The sequence below is a fragment of the Cicer arietinum genome, chromosome 6 (genome assembly GCF_000331145.2).
Source record: "Cicer arietinum cultivar CDC Frontier isolate Library 1 chromosome 6, Cicar.CDCFrontier_v2.0, whole genome shotgun sequence".
NCBI lineage: Eukaryota > Viridiplantae > Streptophyta > Magnoliopsida > Fabales > Fabaceae > Cicer > Cicer arietinum.
Window position 1 is genome coordinate 10,869,015 of NC_021165.2, and position 21,396 is coordinate 10,890,410.

The following is a 21,396-nucleotide window of genomic DNA, read 5'->3' on the forward strand; positions in this document are numbered from 1 at the left end:
AATACATATTTAACTGAAACTACTATTTTCTATGCCTAAAAAAACTCCAATTATTCTTTAATTTAAAAATTATTATGAATGATTAAACTTTTTAGTATGCATGAAGACAAAAGTGTTCAGATTTAGAAAGAGCTTGTAGATTTAAAAAAAGTTAAGAACTAAGTACATACACATGGATAAAAACTAATTTTTAAATCACTAAGAAAATTATTTTTCCTCAAATATAAAACCACTTAAAGTCGGGAACTCGAAAAAATAATTTAGAAGTGATATTAATGGTAAAAGAACTTAGGTGTAATTATACTTTACATGGATGGCTTTGATTTTACTTGGAGTTCCAAATAAACAGCCCATTGTGACTCTTTCTATATGTGAAACTGAATAAGTTGCTGCTAGTTCTTTATATTACTCATGCGCTTTGTTGAGAAGGTTGTTGAAGATGATCATGATCTTAAGAATTGTAAAAGGAAAAAAAGAAAGATAATGTTGCTTAAGATAAAGCTACTACTGCTATGCTTCAATTTTTTGTTTCCTTTTGTCCATACTATACTTTTATATGATAAACGAGAAAGGAGAGCTAAACACAACTAACAAGTGAGGAGATTCAGAAGACTTAATGATAGTAAGACAGGACAATAAGTACTAATTTTTTTCAACTTTAGAATCAAACACTTTCAACACAAGTAAAACATATATTTTACCCATGATAAAAATACTAATGCACTATACATGTGAGTCTGTTAATAAATAGCATCATTCATTACTCTACATAGGAGAAAAATAAGAGGAAAACCTTAAAGTTGAGTTCATCAACTTTTTTCCTTTTGACCTGAGGGATTACTCTCTAGGACAAGGAGATAACAACAAAAAATCAGAAATAAACATTGTAAATCCTTGATTCCTTCCATCTAGGTTGCACAGATAGTGAGGCAGAGATTCAATTTCCTTTCGCTTCTGTCTCAGCCTAAGGTGACAGACGTGTGCTGGCGCCACAATTTTTACAATGATAACATGGCGCGAAACAACTGCACAGGTCATGAAAATTGAGCACCCTCCTTCCCCAACTCAATGCACAAACATCTTCACCAGTAAGGGCCTCGGTGCAAATTTGGTTGATGGTAAAATCAACCATAAATCATTAGAGCATATCTTTTCCAATAAAATTTTTAAGTTCTTCCTTTGCTGCTTCCATTACCACCTTAAAGTTTATCTTGGTATACCTTCCCCTGCAATCCACAATAAGGTTCATTAAACATTTGTCTGAAACAAAATAGGAGGAGTAAAAAATGAAAGGAATGGAAACTGCTCACTAGAGTTTCCTCCTTTTGTTTCCCAAACAAAACCAAAATCTTATGAAATATCAAATCTGGCAAAGGTATAGTTATTCATATTGGTGTAAGGGTACACAATTCTATCAAAGCTAAAGCACAAAACCGTAATACTAAGTCACCCAATTTATTTCACACCAAGTATTTAAGGTCATGAAATCAAAATTTTGGATTTCCACGTACCAGAAATGGGTTTTACCCCATGTTGCATAAGGGTAGGCTGGGCTTGCAATTCCGTGCATTACCCTCGCAACAGCCCGTGGTGTAAATCGAGCATGTGTATTGCTCTGTAGAAAGACCTGATAATCCCAAAAAGAACAGGTAATTTTCAAAAATTTCCTCTTCCAAACATGATATGTATCAAGTTCATAAAAGATTCTCAAAATGCCTGCCTGTGTGATAACTTACCTTTATATCTGCTCGCAGGAAAGGACTGCATATGTAAATAAAAAGAAAGTTTAGTACAAGATCATCGCAGCATATAGCAGAAGTATATCCTTATCATCAAAATACTTGCAAAAACTTTATTGGGGCATAAACTAGAAAGACAATTCTATGTTACGACTTTCAATACCCAACAGAATTTATAAGATTATAAAAGCCATTTTAGAAGTCATAGATTAAATATGTTCTTTAATACGGACCTGCTGTGACCAATTTTCGTGCAGAAATCAGTATTATCAACTCCAGCAAAGTAATCCAATATCATTCTTTGTAGGCATGGTGTGTGATCCGCACTACTGCAACCGTTCATCTTATCACATAAATTTACTGCAAAATATGCAGCGTTAAACATTGCATCCATTTTTCGTACCTACACAAAAAGCAGAACAATGAGAAAAATAATCAATCAGTCAAAACTTTGACTTAATGGGCACAAAACTCAACAAATAATCTAAAATGAATTATCCGCCCAGTAATAGTTCCTAATTCAGGAGTTGGGACTTAAAAGTTATGATGATTGAGAGAAATGCAAGACAGTATCATAATAACTAAATTTCAATCTTTGGATTCCGTTAAAGGAAAGCGTTTTACATACGATACACTCAGTTCCTGAATAAATATAAATACCATAATGAACAAATATCCCAAACGTTTATCATAAATTACTTACCTTACAACTTTCAACTTCAGATAACCATTGGGTAATATCTGCCGATAGAGAAAAAAAGTCTGCTGGGACTTCAAGAATCCTATAACAGTAGGCCATGTCCTTCATTTCATAAGTTATTTCTCCCTTCAACTGAGAATTTTTCACAAATAATAAATAAGGTTAGATTGCATAGACCAGACCACAATTGTATTGCTTCCAATACCGCACACAAGGACAGAGCTAGGCCAAATTAGTCAAGGGTCCCAAACAAGAAAATAAAAACAGAAATATTTATTAAGAAAATAAATTATGTGCAAAATGAAAAAGTTTCAAAAACCCTCACCCACCACAAGGCTCTAAATCAACGCATCAGACACAAAACACACCATATTCAGTTTAAAACAAAACATACAGCTTCAGTGTTTTGATTATATGAAACTCATACGTATGATGCCAAAAAAATTCAAGACAAGGAAATGCAGAAAAGTGTTATAAGATAATTGCAACAATAAAGACATAAATCATGCTGCAAGTATTTATGGCTAAAGTTCTAAAGGTAGAGCTACAATATTATCACTTCATTTGCTTTTGAACACAGAAGAAACAAAGGCCTCATGCACTTTCAAGACATATTTTGTTATGTCCACATACAAACTCAAAAAGAAGAAAAATCCTGTTATCCACGAATCCAAACCTTTAGTTCATACAACTGATTTGTTAATTCAACTGGTGTGATTCCCATGTCATTTGCCACAGTTGGAATATCAAAAATATGTTGACCATGCTTATTTTCAGATCTGAAAATGCACAACAATGGTTCAGTTAAATGAGAGATGTATATGCATAAGTAAAATTGAACTGCTAATCTTGTGATTATAATAAGGAAATCATAAATATATGAGCCGGTATGCCTTCCCTTTGTAGAAACTGAAAATTTGGATCAGATTCCATCTCGAGGTTGACAACATTAAAATAACTAATAACACAGTGACCATCCATTTGATTTCAGAGAAAATGTTTGTACGAAAAGCCAAGAAATATAACATGTTCATTATTACCTTTTCAGAATTACAGCAATAGCAGAAATCTTTTGGGCAAGGGACACAGCTGGAGTCTGCATTAGTGCCAAAAATTAAGAATATAAGCAACTGAATAATTGCTCAAACAGCACTTATCTTTCTAACTTTCAGTAAAAAGTTAACAATTATGAGATTGAAATGTCCAATCTGTAATATATACTGTAGTTTAAATACATAGTTTGATAGATAGGTAACTGAATTTATCTTGCACGATATATTCTACATGAAATTGAAGATCTGTTTGCACACACCTTATGAAAATTCAGAACACAAGTAGCATTTGTCTGTGGAAGTAAATGTATGTACTGCACATCGCCCAGCTCCAAGCGTGTCAAAACTGTGAGCATCACCTAGTAAAGGAAATATTGGTGAAAAGTTTTAACTTGTAGACCTAGTCTGGAAAAGATGACACATAATTATCTAGAATTTCCTCACAAGAGCGAGTTTTGTAACTAGCATGTGCATATCCATTAGTTACATAAATGGTTAAATGACCGACACCAATAACTAGAATGTTGTCCATATAAAATAAAATTGTGATAATTTCTCAGAAAATGCATCTTAGCTTTATTGGTCTCAAGTTAATCTTGATCTCTCGGGTTTCAACAACATAAAAAGAAGATAGATAAACCAAAAACCATATTTTTGTAACAAAACAAGGATCAATTACAAAGTACAAACATAACATGCCTAAAATGTAGTCAAAGCATGCATGCTCCACACATAACCATGCTAATAATTTTCTCTTCGTTTAACTATATGCAAAATCTTTGGAGCACCTGAGATGGCCATCATAAATTTTCACTTTTACCCCTTGACCATCAATATATCAGCATGGATAACTCTTGAACATGATGTTTATGGACGTCTACTTTGTAACCGGAAATCACTCATCTAAATTATCAAAGTTCATATATTTAAATGTATAATAGTATTGAGTAGAGGACCTCTTCTTTCATATCAAACCTGCGTGAAGCAGATTCTTTGACGAACGAACAGATTTTCCCACAGGAGTTTTTGTCAGTAGGAAACACTTCAGACAGAAATTTATTCACTGCATATTCATCTACTCCTTCACTGAGGATAAAAAAATTGCATTAAATGAAAAACATTTTGACAGTGAAAAACAAAAGAAAACGTATTGTTACCTGTACATTAGACTACGAAGTTTGAAATACATCTCATCATCATAAAATAGGTGGCAATAGGACAATCTCCCATCCCTTCCAGCACGTCCTATCTCCTACAATGCCCATTCTGTTTAATGAGCAAAATGTTTGATAGAATATCATGCTATGCTACTACTAGAGTTTAGAATAAATCATATACCTGTACATACTCTTCCAGACTTTCGGGTAAACTGTAATGAATTACCTAAACACAGTTATGAAAATGGAGTTTCAATATGAATTACTGTAACATTCAAGGTCGTTTATATTTCAAAACAAATTAGTGTTAAAAACAAGATAAAAGTGTGTGCAGATTGCAGAGTGGTGCTCAAAAAACAGCCTTCTGTTAAATGTAACTGGCAGAACATTTGCATGAACATAGACCACATAAATAGCTCAATACTTCAAAACCATTTACCCCATTTTGCACTTTAAAATTTGTAACCATAAATAAAATATTTTGAGAAAAGTCAATTTTTTCTGATAAAGCACGATCACAAAGGTGTAAAACGTAGGAACAGAGAAAACCAAGTCACAATGCAACAAGAGCCTAATGAGAATCAGTGAATCACTTTTGAATATACCACCATAGAGAACTTGTTTTGTCAGAAACCAGTTCATGCAAATTAATGCAGAAAATAAAACATGTTATTAGCCTTACTGCTCCAACATCACTTTTATCTAGTCCCATGCCAAATGCCACAGTTGCAACAACCTTCATAAAAGAACTGCAAGGTATCAGTTGGCCTAGCAATGTTGTATTAGAAGCGCCAAACAGAAAAAGGATGAAGAATATTATACAAAAATGCATATTTGCATAAAAAAATTGATAAATTAGAACAATAAAACAAATCTCACCACTCTGATCTTGTTTGAACCAAACAACTCTTGTACGTTACCACGTTCCTTTGCAGAAATACCACTATGATAACTCTAAATGACGATTCACATCAATTGTAAGAGTTAACATTCAGTGTCAAGGGTTACACATAATGCCATGCAACATCAAAAAGAGAAAAGTCAGACTGACCTTTGCTAAGATACTGTGATCATTCAAGTATCTGCTAATTAGATCAGTTTCGGACTGAAACAAACAAACAAGAAAGCACAATCAATTTCCACATGTACAGAAATATGTGACATATCCACACTGCAGAATTCAGCATTCCTTGCAAACTTCAGTAATTAATCATATACTAAACCTGAGACAAAGAATTTAATAACTTTTCTGTGCAAGTGATATTATACATTTCAAATACTGTGGGCAAGAAAAGAGAATTCAATGGAACATAATGCAGATGAATATATGAAACCACATAACACTGAGACCCAGTGCCTGAAAATTGAAAGAAAAAAAACTCCATATACACACCTGAAATTTGCAGTATACTATGATGCTTTTAACTTCCGCAAAAGGAGAAGACTTTATCAGAACCAGTAGGTCTTTCATTCTATCATTGATGAATACATTTAACAAAACTCAGATAAGGAGAGAGAAAAAGGGAATACAGTCTGAAGCAGTAAAGTGGAAGCATCTAACTTGCCTATTTTTTACTAAAGACACCGACAAACGCAAATTGTCCCTTAAGTGTGCATTCTGAATAAGATTTGTGCGAGGAATTTCTAAAGCAGACATGATGGCATCTAAAGTCATGGCTGTAGCAGTAGCTGTCATTGCAAGAACGGAACCTACATTAAGACTGTTATGAAGTAGTGATGCTCTAAGTCTCATGAATGAAGGTCGGAAATTGTGAGACCTGTAAAAAATTTAAAATCTAATCAACAAGGAAACAGAAACAGAAGTACACAAAGTGAGATCTCCAAAGTAACAAACAGAAAGAATGTGCTTCACCAATACAACATTGCAATCCACTCACCATTCAGATATACAATGCGCCTCGTCAATAACAACGAGTGAGACGGCTGACACAGCAGAGATAACAGATAGAAACTCTTCATTCAAGAACCGCTCCGGTGAAACAAAAAGCACCTGTATGAATTAGAATTGCAAACATTAGCTTCAAGTACGTAAGAGTACTATCATCATCGATACAATAATCATCAGTCTCATTTATGCAATCAATCAGGCATGATTGCAACACATTTCTGCAAAAGCAAATCTGAGCCTAAGTTGAATTCAGTTATCAAAATTCGCACCTTTATTGTGCCTTGTCGAAGCTGGTTGAGCGTTTCAGATGATTCGTCAAACGTCTAATATAATAAACAAAACAAAAAAAAAAGAGAAAGATTTGCATTTAAATCATCCGTCATTAAACATAATTAACAACAATTCATCTTAGTACTGTTTGATTGATGGTAAGAATTTAGAAACAAAATTGTAGATATTATCAGATAAACTAATTTGCGAGGAAGAGAGTATAAAAAAGACTATAAAATACACCTGAGCACTGCTAAGGAGAGCACCACTAATAAGAGGAGGCAATTGCCTAAGCTGATCAATCATCAAAGCTATCAATGGACTAACAACAAGTGTAATCCCAGGCAAAATCAATGCACTCAACTGATAACACAACGACTTCCCAGCACCAGTCGGCAAAATAAGCATAGTCGATTTGCCAGCAAGAACCATCTTAATAGCCTCGAGTTGCCCCTCTCGAAAAGAATCATAACCATGAATCAATTTCAACAACTTCACCAAATTCTCATCAGAAGCTTCATCTCTTGCTGCCAACACAGCCTCCTCCAACACTTTGCAGTCATTTTCACAACCCTTTTGCTTCTCTTGTTGCTTTGCATTCTCTGAAGCTAAATCATCTTCCTCATTATCATTCCCTTCATCTTCCAATTTCGTGCGTTTACTTCTACTACTATAATTATTACTATTTCTTCTAAACCTTTTACCACTGCCAAATTTTCCATTTTTATTCCACCCTTTGTTCAAAAACTTTTTCCTCTTACCATTAAGATTCAACTTCACAAAATTACCTTCTCCGGTGCCTCTCAGTACCTTCACCGTCGGAATTGGAACACTGGAACCTATCAAGTTAGGGTGTTTCTTCGCGAATTTAGCGGTTATGGGGGGATTAAGAACAGGTTCGTTGTCGGAAGATTCTAGATTGAGTAAGGGTTTTCGAATTTTGGAGAAGGAAATTGATTTGGAGAAGAATCCAGCGGGGAGGGTTTCGATTGAGTGGGAAGATGAAGATGAAGCGGCGTCGGACGGTCGTCGGATATGGAAAGGGAAGGAAGGGAGTGGGAAAGGGAAAGGGTCTTGTTGGGGGATAGTTTCGGGGGGTTTGGGAGGGTTTTTATTGGATTTTGAGGGTTTGGTTTTGGTTTTGGATTTTGGTTTTGATTTTTTGTTGGAAATTGGAAGGTGTGGTTTTGGTGGTAATGGTAATGGCGGTGGATTTGGCTGTCTTGGAGGAGTTGTAGAGACGTGAGATCCGTCGGAATCTGAATCTGAGTTCGACTCCATCTTTTGTTGTTGGGTCGGAGAAGAAGACAGGGAAAATGGTGGTTCATACAACACGTTCCCGCCAAATATTTATTTATTTTTGACTTTTCGGGTTTGAGCACTGGGCTTCATCAAACTCGTCTAATTCAACCCATAATTTTAGGTGATTTTTTTTTTAATAAAGTGAATAATATATTTTTTTACGATAAAGTGAATAATATCAATACTTCATTAAAATTATATGAATAATATTAATCTATTATATTTTATAATTAATTAAAACAACCTCACAATCTATTTTGTTTATATTGTAGTGTCGTCTCTCTAAATTTATTATGTGGCTGTGTTATGTGTAAAAATTATTTTGTTTTCTGGAGAGATTTGGTGGCTACATGTGATATAGGAAAATTGCATGGTGTTCGACAACATATCCCACAGTCTCAAAATTGGCTAACTTATCTTTTAGTGGTATGGAGATACAGAAAACCGGCTTATATATCCTGTTTTTGAGTAAGTTCAATTTCTTCCACTCCAATCCATTTGGATTTCCAATCTTCCATAATCATAATTTTAGTTTTAGATTCTTGTTTGCATGTTATTCTACCTATTTATTTAGGTTTATTTTTGCATACAATATACACTATTTCTTTTATATTTTCAAAATTTCGGTGTTGTTGGGAATTAAAATGGAATCGTAATGTGTCATCTCACTTTGCTTTTAAAATTAAATAGTGTAATATTCTTTGGTTACACAATTGTGCTGAAAAGTCTAGGTAATTAATGTAGTGTAATTACATAAGACCTTTCTATAAAAGGGAATTTGCAAGTCTCTTAGCCAAATTATTGTTATTCTTCTGTTGTCGATTTTTTTAACCATTAATATCTTTATTTGCATTCCCTCGGTGTGACGCACGAAAATATCAAGCCACACTTTCCAATCTTGGTAATCTTCTTTCGACGCTCATTTACATTATCGATCTGTTTCTGACTTTTAACTTTTATCTACTTTCACTTTTACATGCATAACTCTAGAAGTTGGGTAGCGATGAAAACAACGGTTGACTTCATTTCGAGATGCCCAGAAAGACATTTGCTTCGTCTAAAGATGAACTCCAACCTCCCTATACAGATAGAAATGTATATTTGTTTTACTTGATATATTTTACTCGACATAACGTTTTGCAAACTGCTTTAGGACGTTGGATTACTATTATGTGCGTGTCTTGAATGCTTCAAATAACCATTGCACTTGGCAGTTGGCCCTGCTAAAATAATCTTTACCAAGATTGATACCTCTTTTTGTCGATAATAGTTCTTCAATTGCTTTCTAAGTTTTTCCCTTTTTATTTAATTTGGTAACAATAACTTGTCGAGAGTCAAGATGAGCGCAAAATTTTAAATGAAAATATGATCATACTAATTTGTTGGTTGAAGTTGTTATCAACTTATTACATTTAATGTTTATGTGAGTAAACAAATAACATTTGTTGTTTTAAATAGAAATCGTATAATCTGTGCATTTAGGCATGTTGCCATTTACGCTAATCTCCAAATATAAGCTAAACCAACTCAAAAGTATAGTTCGGGTCAAGGAACCGAACTGCTTTTATTGGGAGTTGGAAAAGTTGATCATCTTATGGAAAACCGTAGTCTTCAACAACGTGACGATTTGATCAAATAGAATGTTGGTTCATTTAACAATAAGATGGATGGTATGCGATTTACAATCAATATGGAAATATATGGCTGAAGCATTTTGCAGCAGTTTTGACATTTAAATTATTTGAGGAAATCATCGATGGAGGCAACACCAAATGCGATTATTGATATTTATAATTTTTTAAAATTAAGAGTTTTTTAAGATTTGGAATACAAGTGAGGGTTGTTTTATAATTGATACAATTGTTGTGAGTAGAGTTAACTAATATGAAAATATGTGACAGAATGGTTCATTTAGTTAGACTATCGCAGTTGAAGTTCCATTTCGGTCTATTTCCATTGATTAACTATGTTTGAAATGTTAGTCCAATTCGCAAATTTGACAAAACAATGTTGTTTACTTAATACGCTTCGATTTTTAAATCTATTTTTTTATACAAATTTAATGATATTTATCTTTTCTGATAATAAATGAATTATAGTTTTTAACTATTTAAATGTGTATTTGTTATTTATATATTAAATGACTCTCAACATGACAATTTATTATTATCTTATGATGGTAGATTGCCCGTTGAACCATGAATTTTGGTCAAACAACTTGTGTAAGTGAGCTTTATGGAGCACAACATTGGTACGAAGAAATAATTGAAAAGATGAAGAAAACTCAACATTGGAAGTTCTCCTAGTGTTGCATAGAGGGACGCGTACACCTCCCGTTATTAAAATCATCACCTATTTTGATGCTTCAATTACTTGAATACTTCAAAATATTTTTGGCGTAATTTTTAAATTTATCATTCATTACTTTTACATCTATACGTAGAAAAGTTGTCCCCAATATCAATAAACACGGCTATCTTATATTTTCCACATTAATGGTCAAATTTTCCCAAGTTGATGAGGAAAAGTCAAAATTCGCTAAACTTTACAGTGAAATAATTCAATTCAAGATCAACTTGTGAGATAAATTTTAAGTATATTGATATTTTGGTTTAGTTCTATAGGATGACTAAATATATATCTCATTAAAATACACTATTGATTGAAAATAGATAGATTGATGGAATATTGCAAATGTGTTTAGAAATTGTTGTACTTTTAGAAGAACAATCTTCACATGGATAAAATCATTGTGATATAATTGTTAAACACAAGACAAATGCTTTAGAGAGCCGGGGAGAGGCATTGTTTTAGGCCTTGCCAAAATTTATTATACTTTAATTTTTTATAAGATATAAAGTTCCAATAATATCGTAGTGAAACATTCGTCTTAACTTTTGCTATCAACATATAAAATCTTATATAAATTAAATAAAACATATTTTTGTTGCAAATTATTTAGACAAAAAGTGAGCACATTGCTCATATTCAAAATATTAGTTATAAATTGAGAAATCATGAAATAAGTAGTGAACATATTGGTAACATTGAGTTATTGGAGTGGTGGTATACAAACTATTTTCTTCTTCAACTAAAATATGAAATTTTTTACATGAGTTCTTGATATTGTTATAAAACAGTTGAAATGTCTTATTTTATTTTTTTGAAAAATATAGAGAAAAATGATTTGAAAATACTACTAATTTTATTAAAGAAATTTTCTGTAGTTATTAAATAAATTATTAATAATTTATTTATTAATTTTTTATAAAGTCTTGTCTAATAGTTACATTTTAGACATCCTAATGTGTTGGACCATCACTGATGATTTAGGGATAATAACAAAATTGCATTTTGCCGCTGCAACATCCCTTATTATTTTTCATGTGGGTAGGATGACAATAGAATAGGAATAAGTCATCAAAATTCAGCAATAGGCATGTATTGTAAACAAAAAGTAGGTATAATATGACAATAAAAATTTGTCTCGTATATGATAGTTAAATTATATCACTTATAATTTGTTTCGTGTAAGTTAATCGTTTTGAATTTTTTATCGACGAGAACTTGTATCGAGTATGATAATTTAATTTTATTCGTGACAACTTATTTTGTAAGTGATAAATCAAAAATCGTCCCATGCATGATAGTTCAATCAAAAGTTGTCCTGTGAATGATAAATTTAATCACTTACAATCTATTTTGTATAAGATAATTATTTTAAATTATTTATCGATGAAAATTTATTTCGTATATGATAATTCAATTTTATCCGTATTAACTTATTTGGTAAATGATATATAAAAAATTGTCTGTGAAAAATTATATCACTTATAATTTTTTTTTGTCTCTTTGTCCCATGAATGATACATTTAATCATTTACAACTTATAAATAATTATTTTAAATTTTTTATCAGTAAAAATTTATCTCATATATGGCAGTTCACTTTTAAATGTGATAATTTTAAATGAGTTAATATAAATTATAAATAAACATTTTTTATTTTTTAAAAAATAATAATTTTAACTAGAGAAATATATTTTAAAAAGTTTGATTCTTTGATCAATGAAGAATAAATTTAATGATATATAATTATAAGTTTATTTATCTCATAGGTGTACACATCACCACTAACCACACACATTAGTTTTTATTTATTATTTTTTTTAAGGTTTATTGTGCTTTTTTGGTTTACGTAATTTAAGAAAAATATGATTTTAATTTTTGCAAAAATATATATATATTTTTAAATTCTACCTCTATAACTTGATATTATTTATTTTTTTAGTCCATCATTGGATTTTGATATTTTTAAAAGTTGATGTGGTATTGACAAATGAAAAATCTTGTAAAGACATGAAATAATAATAATAATTTTGTATTAAAAAGCAATAATAATTTTTATTACCATTTACTTATATTTTTTATTAATATAAATATACAAAAATTTTAAAAAAAATTTAAAAAAATAATATTAAATATTAAGATTTGTTTTGAAAGAAATCAAACAAAAATATAAACGTATTTTTTCATAGCCAACCCATTCATTGCGTGTCTACCTCAATGTCATAATACAAAAAAATGTCAAGAAAAAAAAGATATAAACTACAAAATTCCATGTGATGATGTAGTTTAATCTAATCAGAAATTAAATAGCTTACAAATCAATTGTATTAATTTACCTTTTAGGATTTTTTTTTTTCTTTTTCAATTTTTCGTAGATTTTTTTGAAATAAATTTATTTTTATTTCTTTACTTATTTTTAATTTATATCAGTAGAAGTACGAGTAAATGGTAGAAAATTATAATTCTACCTGGTCACAAATTTTTATGTGTCAATGCTATACTAACTTTTAAAGAAAGACTAAAATTCATTAAAGGATTAAAAAAAAATAAAGAATAACAAATCTAAAAAAATATTTTAAGCATAATAAACCCTATTATTTATTATGAGTTATTAGGGTTTATATTTCTCTTCAACAAACCCACCACTGCCTTCCACTTCTCGGTGGCCCCACGGTCCAGCTCCGGCACACGTTTGTCACTCCACCACCACCATTGTGTTCCCTTCTTTCTCCTCTTTAAAAGCCATATATTTATTATTTAGGACTGTGAAGTTGAATTTTTGGACCGCAGCCTTTGAAGCCTGTTTCCGGCCACCTCAAATCCAACCACAAAAAAACCGTATGATATTCCATTTCTATGTGACGAGATATTTCTGTTGATCAAATTTGTTTTAATTTCTGGACACTTTCACCGGCAACCACTGCGCCGGAAATCACCCCCACCGCGTCGGAGTTTGGATTACCCATATTATTTTATTTATTTCAGTGAGTTTTTTTTCTTCTACTTCTCTTTTAAGTCTTTATCATGTTCATCTCTTTATTCCATGTATGTATTGCTTGCCGTATGCACTTGTTGTTGATGAGATTTACTCACATGTCGCTGCTTTGGTTGTTGTGATGTCGTTCACCACTAATTTTTCATAGCAGAATGGTTATAGTATTTTAGTCTTGTTTGGTTTTCTGCATTGGTTTTTGGTGTTTAGAGAATTTTAGTTGCATTTATGAATTGCTTTTAGAGATGAGTCATCTAGTTCAACCCGACTCAATATAAAGGCAGATTATTGATAGATACCGAGTCAATCACCTAGTAGGTTTTGGATTGAATTTTCCTATGCAGGGACCAACTCTTTTATAGTTTATGTAAGATTCTATACTGTCCCGAATTCAGAAATATAGTAAACGGTGAAACAAATTGTAGACTTTGTTTTGTTCTGTCATGCTTTCGGTTTCCCAAGAAAAAATGGTAAACAAACCCAAATTTCAGTGGCTTAGTATACATGAACAGTTCAATATGCACAATATAACAAATAAAAACGCCAATTTTTTTCTTTCAAGCTCGTTGAAAAGTGAAAATTAGTCCCTTATCCTTTGCTGTCAGATGTGTGTGTGACCATGTGAGCGCATATAGTGATAGTGGCCTTCAGCCTTAAAAATAGTTCTTTTGGCTTTACCAAGCGAGATGACAAAGGAAGGTATTAAAGTATAGCTAGGAATATATAATGCATGATCAAGAGGTGTGGGAAAAGAGTAAAGGAATAGAGAGAAAGATGTAATAGCTAATGTAATGTAATATAGAAAGGATGTAAAAGTGAAGTGATAATTAAAAATAGGCATGAAGTAATTATGTGTATCTCAAGTGGTGGAAATAGAAACTAGAAAGAAACAAAAGGTGAAGAGGGAAGTTAGTCATGTTGACAGTGAATGAAAAATAAATAGAAAGAACATGGGACAAGAATGGTATTCTGACATGCATCAATTTAATAATGTGATTTCGCTCCATTTGATAAAATGTTTATAAGATTCTATTTATTGTTATGAATGAGAAATAAATAAAATTCTTGAAGTAACAAATTGATCCAAAAATTTTAATATAAAAATCACCGAGTATACTACTACACACAGTACATGTTTACAAATTTGCACGACTAAGTCAATAAAGAGCTTTTTGATCAAAAGTATATGTCTTGCAATTTGAATTTGACAGTGACAGACGGAGAGAGAGCTATGGGTTCGTCCCCTTCACCAGACATTTACATCCCAGAGCAATGGTCGCAGGCTGCAGAGTCCATTGCTTCAAGTTCAACACCTACTATCACACTCATATGTGGAGCAAAGAACTGTGGCAAGACAACCTTCTCCCGCTATCTCCTAAATGTACTATTGACCAAATTTAAGAGAGTAGCTTATCTCGATACCGATGTTGGTCAACCTGAGTTTACTCCTCCTGCTTTTGTGTCTCTCACCGTCGTTCGTAAAATAACTCCAGGTATGTATGGTAATCAATACCTTTCTTCATTTTCTAAAAAAGTATTTCATACTGGATATTGATTGACTTAGAACTTTGTTATTTTTTTATTATTTTAGATTTGACAATTCCATGCCTGAAAACACCAGAGAGGTAAGAATTGCTATCTCATCTCAATAATATGGGAACTTAATCTGTCTTTTAGATTTTTATTTTTATTTATGTTGCTTTGAATTGGAAATATTTCACATGACTGCTGCTTGTGAAGATGTAATGGCACATAATCACTATTCTATAATTACATGTAATTGCCATGTAATGTTAGGCATGTTGTATTCTTTACTTGTTAATTAGGTTAAGATGGTTGGTTACTACTTGGGGGTATATGAGTATATCACATGCTTTCTGGATTAGTCCCCAAAAGAGTAGTTAGTGGTATGAATTGGGACACCAAAGGAGTATTGCGTATGAGGTTTAGGGCTCAGTCCTTGCTACTAACAATTCCTCCTCTCAATAACAAACTGTCTATAAAAAAGCTTGCTTACCAGATTAAATATAGAACTGTCAAAAAATTAAATAACTGATTGATAACAATATTAGGGCCTGTTCGGGGTGGTTGTGAGTTTTTTGTTTTGTAAGTCAATTTCGAAACCAAAACCTCATCCGGTTATCTGGGGCTGAATCGATTTTCTCCGAATGGGGTTTTAGATATTATGACTTTTTCACGCATTCTTGTTCTATTCATTGTTGTTCCCTTTTTTGATGATGTTGTAAGACTCAAAGGTTCTAGTCCATTTCATTGTTATGAAGTATTCTATAGACTGTGAGGTGGATGGAATTTTATTGTCTGTTTGTAGGATATATTTAATTCTGTTAGCCTCAGTTAATCGATGTCTTATTTGAATGAACATGTTTACTTGTTATGGAGTTGCTTCATTCACTTTCTGTCATTTATTACGTAGCAGATGCCTTTTCTTTGGCGATGTTTCTTCTAAGAGAGATCCATCAGCATACTTAAATTACATCTTCTCCATATATGATTATTATCAAAAGGAGTATTACACTCTTGCTAAGAGAGAAAAATCTTCTAGGACTGTGGTTCCTCTTGTAGTGAATACACCAGGTTGGGTTAAAGGTAAGCTCGTGTCTTTTGAGTTATTAATTTGATTCCTTTTATTCGTTCATTTTATATTTTTACTGCACATGAACTATTGCTTTCCTGGACTAATAACAATTTATCAATGATTATGGTACTCATTTAGTGGGTTTTGTCTTGCATTTCAGGTGTTGGTTATGACGTATTAGTGGATATGTTAAAACATATTTGTCCCACACATATAGTTAAGATAGGTATATCCACTGAAAACAAAAATTTACCTGCCGGAAAATTCTGGTTAGATGGGAAACATGATGAAACAATGAACTTGATCGAGATAAATTCAGCTCGTCAGGACTCATTAAATAGATCGTAAGCCCAAATCTGATTAGTTAGCATTTTCAGCTGCTATTTTGATCCACTTGTTTTTTTTTCTTTTCAATTTTGTTCATCAAGTATTATAGAATATCCCTATTTGTTTCCCCAGGGTACTTGTTCAAAAGGATGCTCATCTCCTGCGTGATTTACGAATAATGGCTTATTTCAGACAGTGCTTTCCTAACGATTCAGATATTTCAACTATCAAGGAACTTGCACATTCCTTGACCTCTCACTGTCCTTATCAAGTTCCCATTGCAAGCGTAAAGATTCGACATGTTCATCGTGAGGTTGGTTCTATTGTTACTTATTATCTCTTCTGATTGTGTCGGGCCACTGGGTAAAAGTAAAGTTGATGCCTTGTGACTTGATTGTGGCAGCAGTATCCGCCTAAACAGCCTCTTCACTCAAAAGTTGTGTGTCAAAGTCTAACGCTTCCTAAGCTCCACAGTGGAGTCTTGTGATTGGGCTGTCCTTTATATGCTTGGTTTTGATGCATTTCATCCATTGATTCCAATACCACTTTGAATTTCAAATCTTTTCATTATATATTTAAATAAATACTGAATATATTATGGTTTTCAATTTATATTTGAGTATTGAATATATAAATTTTGACAGTATATCTTGTATTTATCTATTTATTTATTTACTTATTTTTGTATAAAGGAAATCAAAACATTTTATATGACCTATCAATGTTTTTGTAGGTCCCAAGCTCTGAAATATTCTACAGCCTGAATGCTAGTATTGTTGGCTTAGCAGTTGAATCTGAAGGACCTAAAAATTTACCCTGGTGCCTTGGTCTTGGTACGTAATTTGACTGACTTCCAAATTTCAAAATAAACATTCTGCCATCATTTTACTGAGATGCAAATTACAGTATCTGTTGCAAAATTAACATTCTAACATTCTGACATGATTTTAATAATCCCATGGCAGTGGTGTTGTGAACTAGTTGAAAGCCCCCTATTTTGTGGTTTTAATGTCTAGATGGCTTCCAATGCCTCATAAACAAAAAATGACATTTGGATTCTAATGAAAAATATAAATTAAAACTTTGAACAATATCAGTCAAACTTTTGGTTGCAGTGAGGCACACAGAAACACTGAAAGGAATTTACATATGTGGGCCGAGTGAAAGGAATTTCGTAATTTTGCAATAACATCTTAAGGGATCTCTATCTCTTTAGGGTATCAAATATCCACAAATACAAAAGATAAAAAATAAAAAAGTCATATTCCTCTGGTCTTCTGATCTTTTAATGACGAGCACACAGATCATAGTCCATACGATCTTCTAGTTGTTATGAATTTGGGTTATCCTAAGCATAATTACTGTTAAAGACATCTTTATTTCTTGTGATTCAGGCATTGTGAGGGGTATTGACACAGTCAAAGGCATGCTCTATGTGATTACACCTGTGCCATTTAATGCTCTGAAAAAAGTCAACCTCTTGCTACAGGGTTATATCCAAATTCCTACTTGTTTATTGCAGGTTAGAAATTGTTTTTTTGTACTTGTTCCTTCTTCTCAACATTAACTTGTAGAAACAAAAGTTTACCTTGTTAGAAAAGTGTTACCAAACTGCTTTATTTTGTTGTCTTACAACTTAGATAATGTCATTAAAATGTGTGTTGTCAAATTTTAGAAAAGGATTTTAATGTGTGTGCGTGCGGGAGTGCGCATGAAAAAGAACCTATAGTTTCATGTAATCTGTCATGGGTCTGTTGCTGGAGCCTGGGACTGGGTGCTCCAGCTCTGCTTCCTGCGCTTACATAACGCTTGATAATTCATTGGTGTTGTTAGAGAATATTTAAGATATTATTTGACTATCTTTTTGATCTGTTTCTTTATTTCCATAGGTTTTGATCTTCATAATAGTGTGGTTGTACTAAATGGAGTGGCATTTGACTTGATTATTAGTATATATATAAGGTTGATGTATTGTAACACATGATATCTTTAAAAAATTCAGTTTATTACCTGGAGTTGCCTTCGTTTCCTTCTTCTCTAAACCTAAAACTTAAACTTATAATTCTTGATTTGGTATGTGAAACCTGACAGCCATGCAAAGACCATGTTAGAACAGCCCTGACCACCACTACTCCCTTTACTTAATTTGGACATTGATTCCTCTTTCCCGTAAGTTCTGTTTGTTTTTCTAGTTGTGTTGTCAGCGAGAGTAATAGTCTTTGTGCATTATGTTGCATTTGAGCTAGAGGAAACGGCTGGCTATGTGAAAGGCTTGTGGAGCAAAGAAGCCTCCGGTTGGATGGAGCCGTCCCTAGGTAGTTCAGTAGTTGATCTATGTTCTATCTTAAGCTAGGTAGTCAATAGCACCGGTTTGCGGCGGGATCGCGCTGGAGCAGAGCGGTGAAGGACATGGCCGCGTCGGCGCAGTGCGGCGCGGGGAAAGAAGAGGTCGCACGCGATCTGGGCCGGGTCGCGTTCCGGGTCGTGGGTTCTCAAACCCTAGAAAACAAATTTTTTTACATTCTTTTTTTTCCTTGAAAAATCAATTTTACCCTTAAATTTTTAAAATGTTTTAAGGGTTATTTTGGTATTGTCTTTCAAATTTTAGAGTTAGTTGTCTCCTTCCTCTGCCGTTTCGTCGCCCTCTGTCGTTTCGTCTTCTCACTGCCGTTTTGTCGTCCTCTGCGTTCGTCACTCCTCTGCATTCGTCCTTCCTCGTTCGTTCCTCTTCGCCTGTTCGTCTTCCTCACTCGTTCGTTCCTCTGCGCCCTCTGCGCCGTTCCTCTTCGTCATGGGTTCTCTTCCTTTTACTTCTTTCTCTGTTCTGTTTTTACTTCTTTCTCTGTTCTCTTACTATGTGCCGTTCCTGTTTTTACTCCTTTTTTTTTATTTAATTTTGTTTTCTTTTTACTTCTTTCTCTTTCTCTATTTCTTTATTTTTTTTGTTACTTCTTTTTTTCTTGTTTTTTTCTTTCTGTTTTTATTTTAATTTGATTTTTTTATCTTTTGTTACTTAGTTAATTCTTTCTATTTCTTTTATTTAATTTATTTTTTTGTTACTTCTTTCTTTTTATTTATTTATTTCTGTTTTATTTTTTAATTTATGAATGTTTATTTTTTTGTTACTATTTATGAATGGTTATGAGTTTGAGATATTGTTTTATTATGCATGTTTATATAATATTATTCATATAATTTGTTCAAAAAATTCCGGTATCCCGCAATCCGCTATCCCGGTTTTCGGGGTTGGTTGCGACGCGCCGCTATCTGGGATTGACTACCTAGATCTTAATATTCTGATGAAGGTTGCCATGTTCTTTACTTTTTTTTAATTGAAGGGAGGGCTAGTTGCCTAAGTTATCTGGCAAGTTAGACCAATGTTCTTCTTCTTATGCTCTTGGCTTATTACTTGTAACAAGGAAGGGGAGTCTTAGAGAATATTTGATGCAAAGGAGGAGAGGGATGAGGGAAAATAACTTTCTTCCGGTTTGGTTCGAAGGGGAGGGGAGGAATGTCAAAACAAATTTTCTTTCATATCCTTTATTATTATTATTATAAAGTAAAAGCTAACATTTTATTAAAAATGTTAAGGGTCCACCTGTGGACCCTTTTTGGAGGTCCATATTAGAAGCATCTATTACTTTTTATATCACCTTTTATGGTTGATTTAGGAATAATATTTTAGTCACTGTATTTAAATGTTTTAAACACGTGTGTCCTCCTTTCCAAATCCCTCAATATTGGAGGGGTGTTAAAATTGAGTCAGGAGGGAATTTGTTCCTCTCTCCTTTCATTTTCTCTCAATCAAACCCTATGTAGGACTAGTTATATTATTTGACCGGTTTATTTATTTTTGTATATTTTAGTCTTATTTCTACTGGGTTTATATTTGTGCTAGTTCTAGTAGGACTGGCACACAACCTCATTATTAGTACAATCATTATTATTGTTAAGATTTTGTTACACAGCAGACCACATTCATTTCCTTCTTCCCTAACCCTAAACCTATATTTTTTAACCTCAATCTTGTTTAAGTGTCTTGAAATCGAAAGAATCATTCATGTAATGTTGCTTTTCCTATTTCATTTCATTTTTTTATCTGAGTGTTGTGTAAGGTTATTTATTTATTTATTTATTTATTATTATTATTAATGATGCATGTTCTCATGTAAGAAAATGATTTCTTTTCAGGTCCAGGGATGCATATCACCTTACATGTCAGAGAATGTATTGTAGTTACATGTCAGAGAATGTATTGACTAAGCTAATTATTTTTTACGAGTTAGCAAAGAGAACAGAATCATTATAGTTACATAGGGTAGTAGTCAACCCTTTATTATAATTATTATAAATTATAAATAATACATACTTCTCTTTTTCATGGAATCAGTACACGGATAATAATTTGTGTCTACTAGTATTTTTTTCTTCCCAATTTATGATTATGCACTTCTTTTCTCTAACTTTAATTTGCAGGTCAATGTTAGAATTTAACAATTGTTAATATTTTGTTGAGAGTGAGGATGTAACTGTGATATCTTTATTACTCAACTTAACTCTTTCACTCTATCTTTCGAGTCAATAGTTAAATAAAATTTCGGTTATATATACAAGAAACTGACTGTGGTGAGAATGCTTAATTATTGTGAGAAACAATAACAAATAACCATAACTATTGCTTAAATCCGAACGACTCTGCTTAGCTTTTCATTCAAAAGGTCATGTGACCTAGTAAAAATTATTTCAGAAAATTTGAAAGCAGAATTTCTGCAAAGCCATCTGCCATTCCTTTCTTCCGTAAAAGAAAAGAACTTTCAACATTTTCTTTTTAACACTTCTTTTCCTTTTAATTTTTTATTTGATTTATATGATCAGAAAATTGTTAAATTGTTGACCACCGATGAGTGTTGTACTGGGCGATGAACATAGATTAATTGTGATAATGAACACATTCTCATTGTAAAAGTGAAGAAATTATTCTGAGAAATAAATTGGGTGAGGTTG

The 21,396-nt window shown here is 32.5% G+C and overlaps 2 protein-coding genes across 2 annotated transcripts; one reads left to right on the forward strand and one right to left on the reverse strand.

The window, feature by feature from the left end:
• Positions 1-622: 622 nt before the first annotated feature.
• Positions 623-8,202, reverse strand: LOC101502373 (ATP-dependent DNA helicase Q-like 5). The gene is made up of 19 exons (XM_004504420.4): positions 7,071-8,202; positions 6,827-6,880; positions 6,547-6,659; positions 6,214-6,426; positions 6,042-6,120; positions 5,700-5,753; positions 5,528-5,602; positions 5,331-5,384; positions 4,830-4,874; positions 4,649-4,743; positions 4,448-4,577; positions 3,752-3,850; positions 3,480-3,535; positions 3,116-3,218; positions 2,443-2,571; positions 1,973-2,142; positions 1,737-1,761; positions 1,512-1,627; positions 623-1,226 (listed from the first exon to the last, which is right to left on the reverse strand). The coding sequence occupies exons 1-19, from the start codon at positions 8,106-8,108 to the stop codon at positions 1,139-1,141; spliced, it is 2,736 nt and encodes a 911-aa protein (XP_004504477.1). The 5' UTR covers positions 8,109-8,202; the 3' UTR covers positions 623-1,138.
• Positions 8,203-13,105: 4,903 nt separating this feature from the next.
• LOC101502892 (polynucleotide 5'-hydroxyl-kinase NOL9) lies at positions 13,106-20,809 on the forward strand. Its single transcript, XM_004504422.4, has 9 exons — positions 13,106-13,461; positions 14,681-14,962; positions 15,061-15,094; positions 15,907-16,076; positions 16,226-16,409; positions 16,525-16,705; positions 17,126-17,225; positions 17,787-17,914; positions 20,584-20,809. Coding segments are annotated over exons 1-9 (1,125 nt in total). The 5' UTR covers positions 13,106-13,460; the 3' UTR covers positions 20,629-20,809.
• Positions 20,810-21,396: the final 587 nt, after the last annotated feature.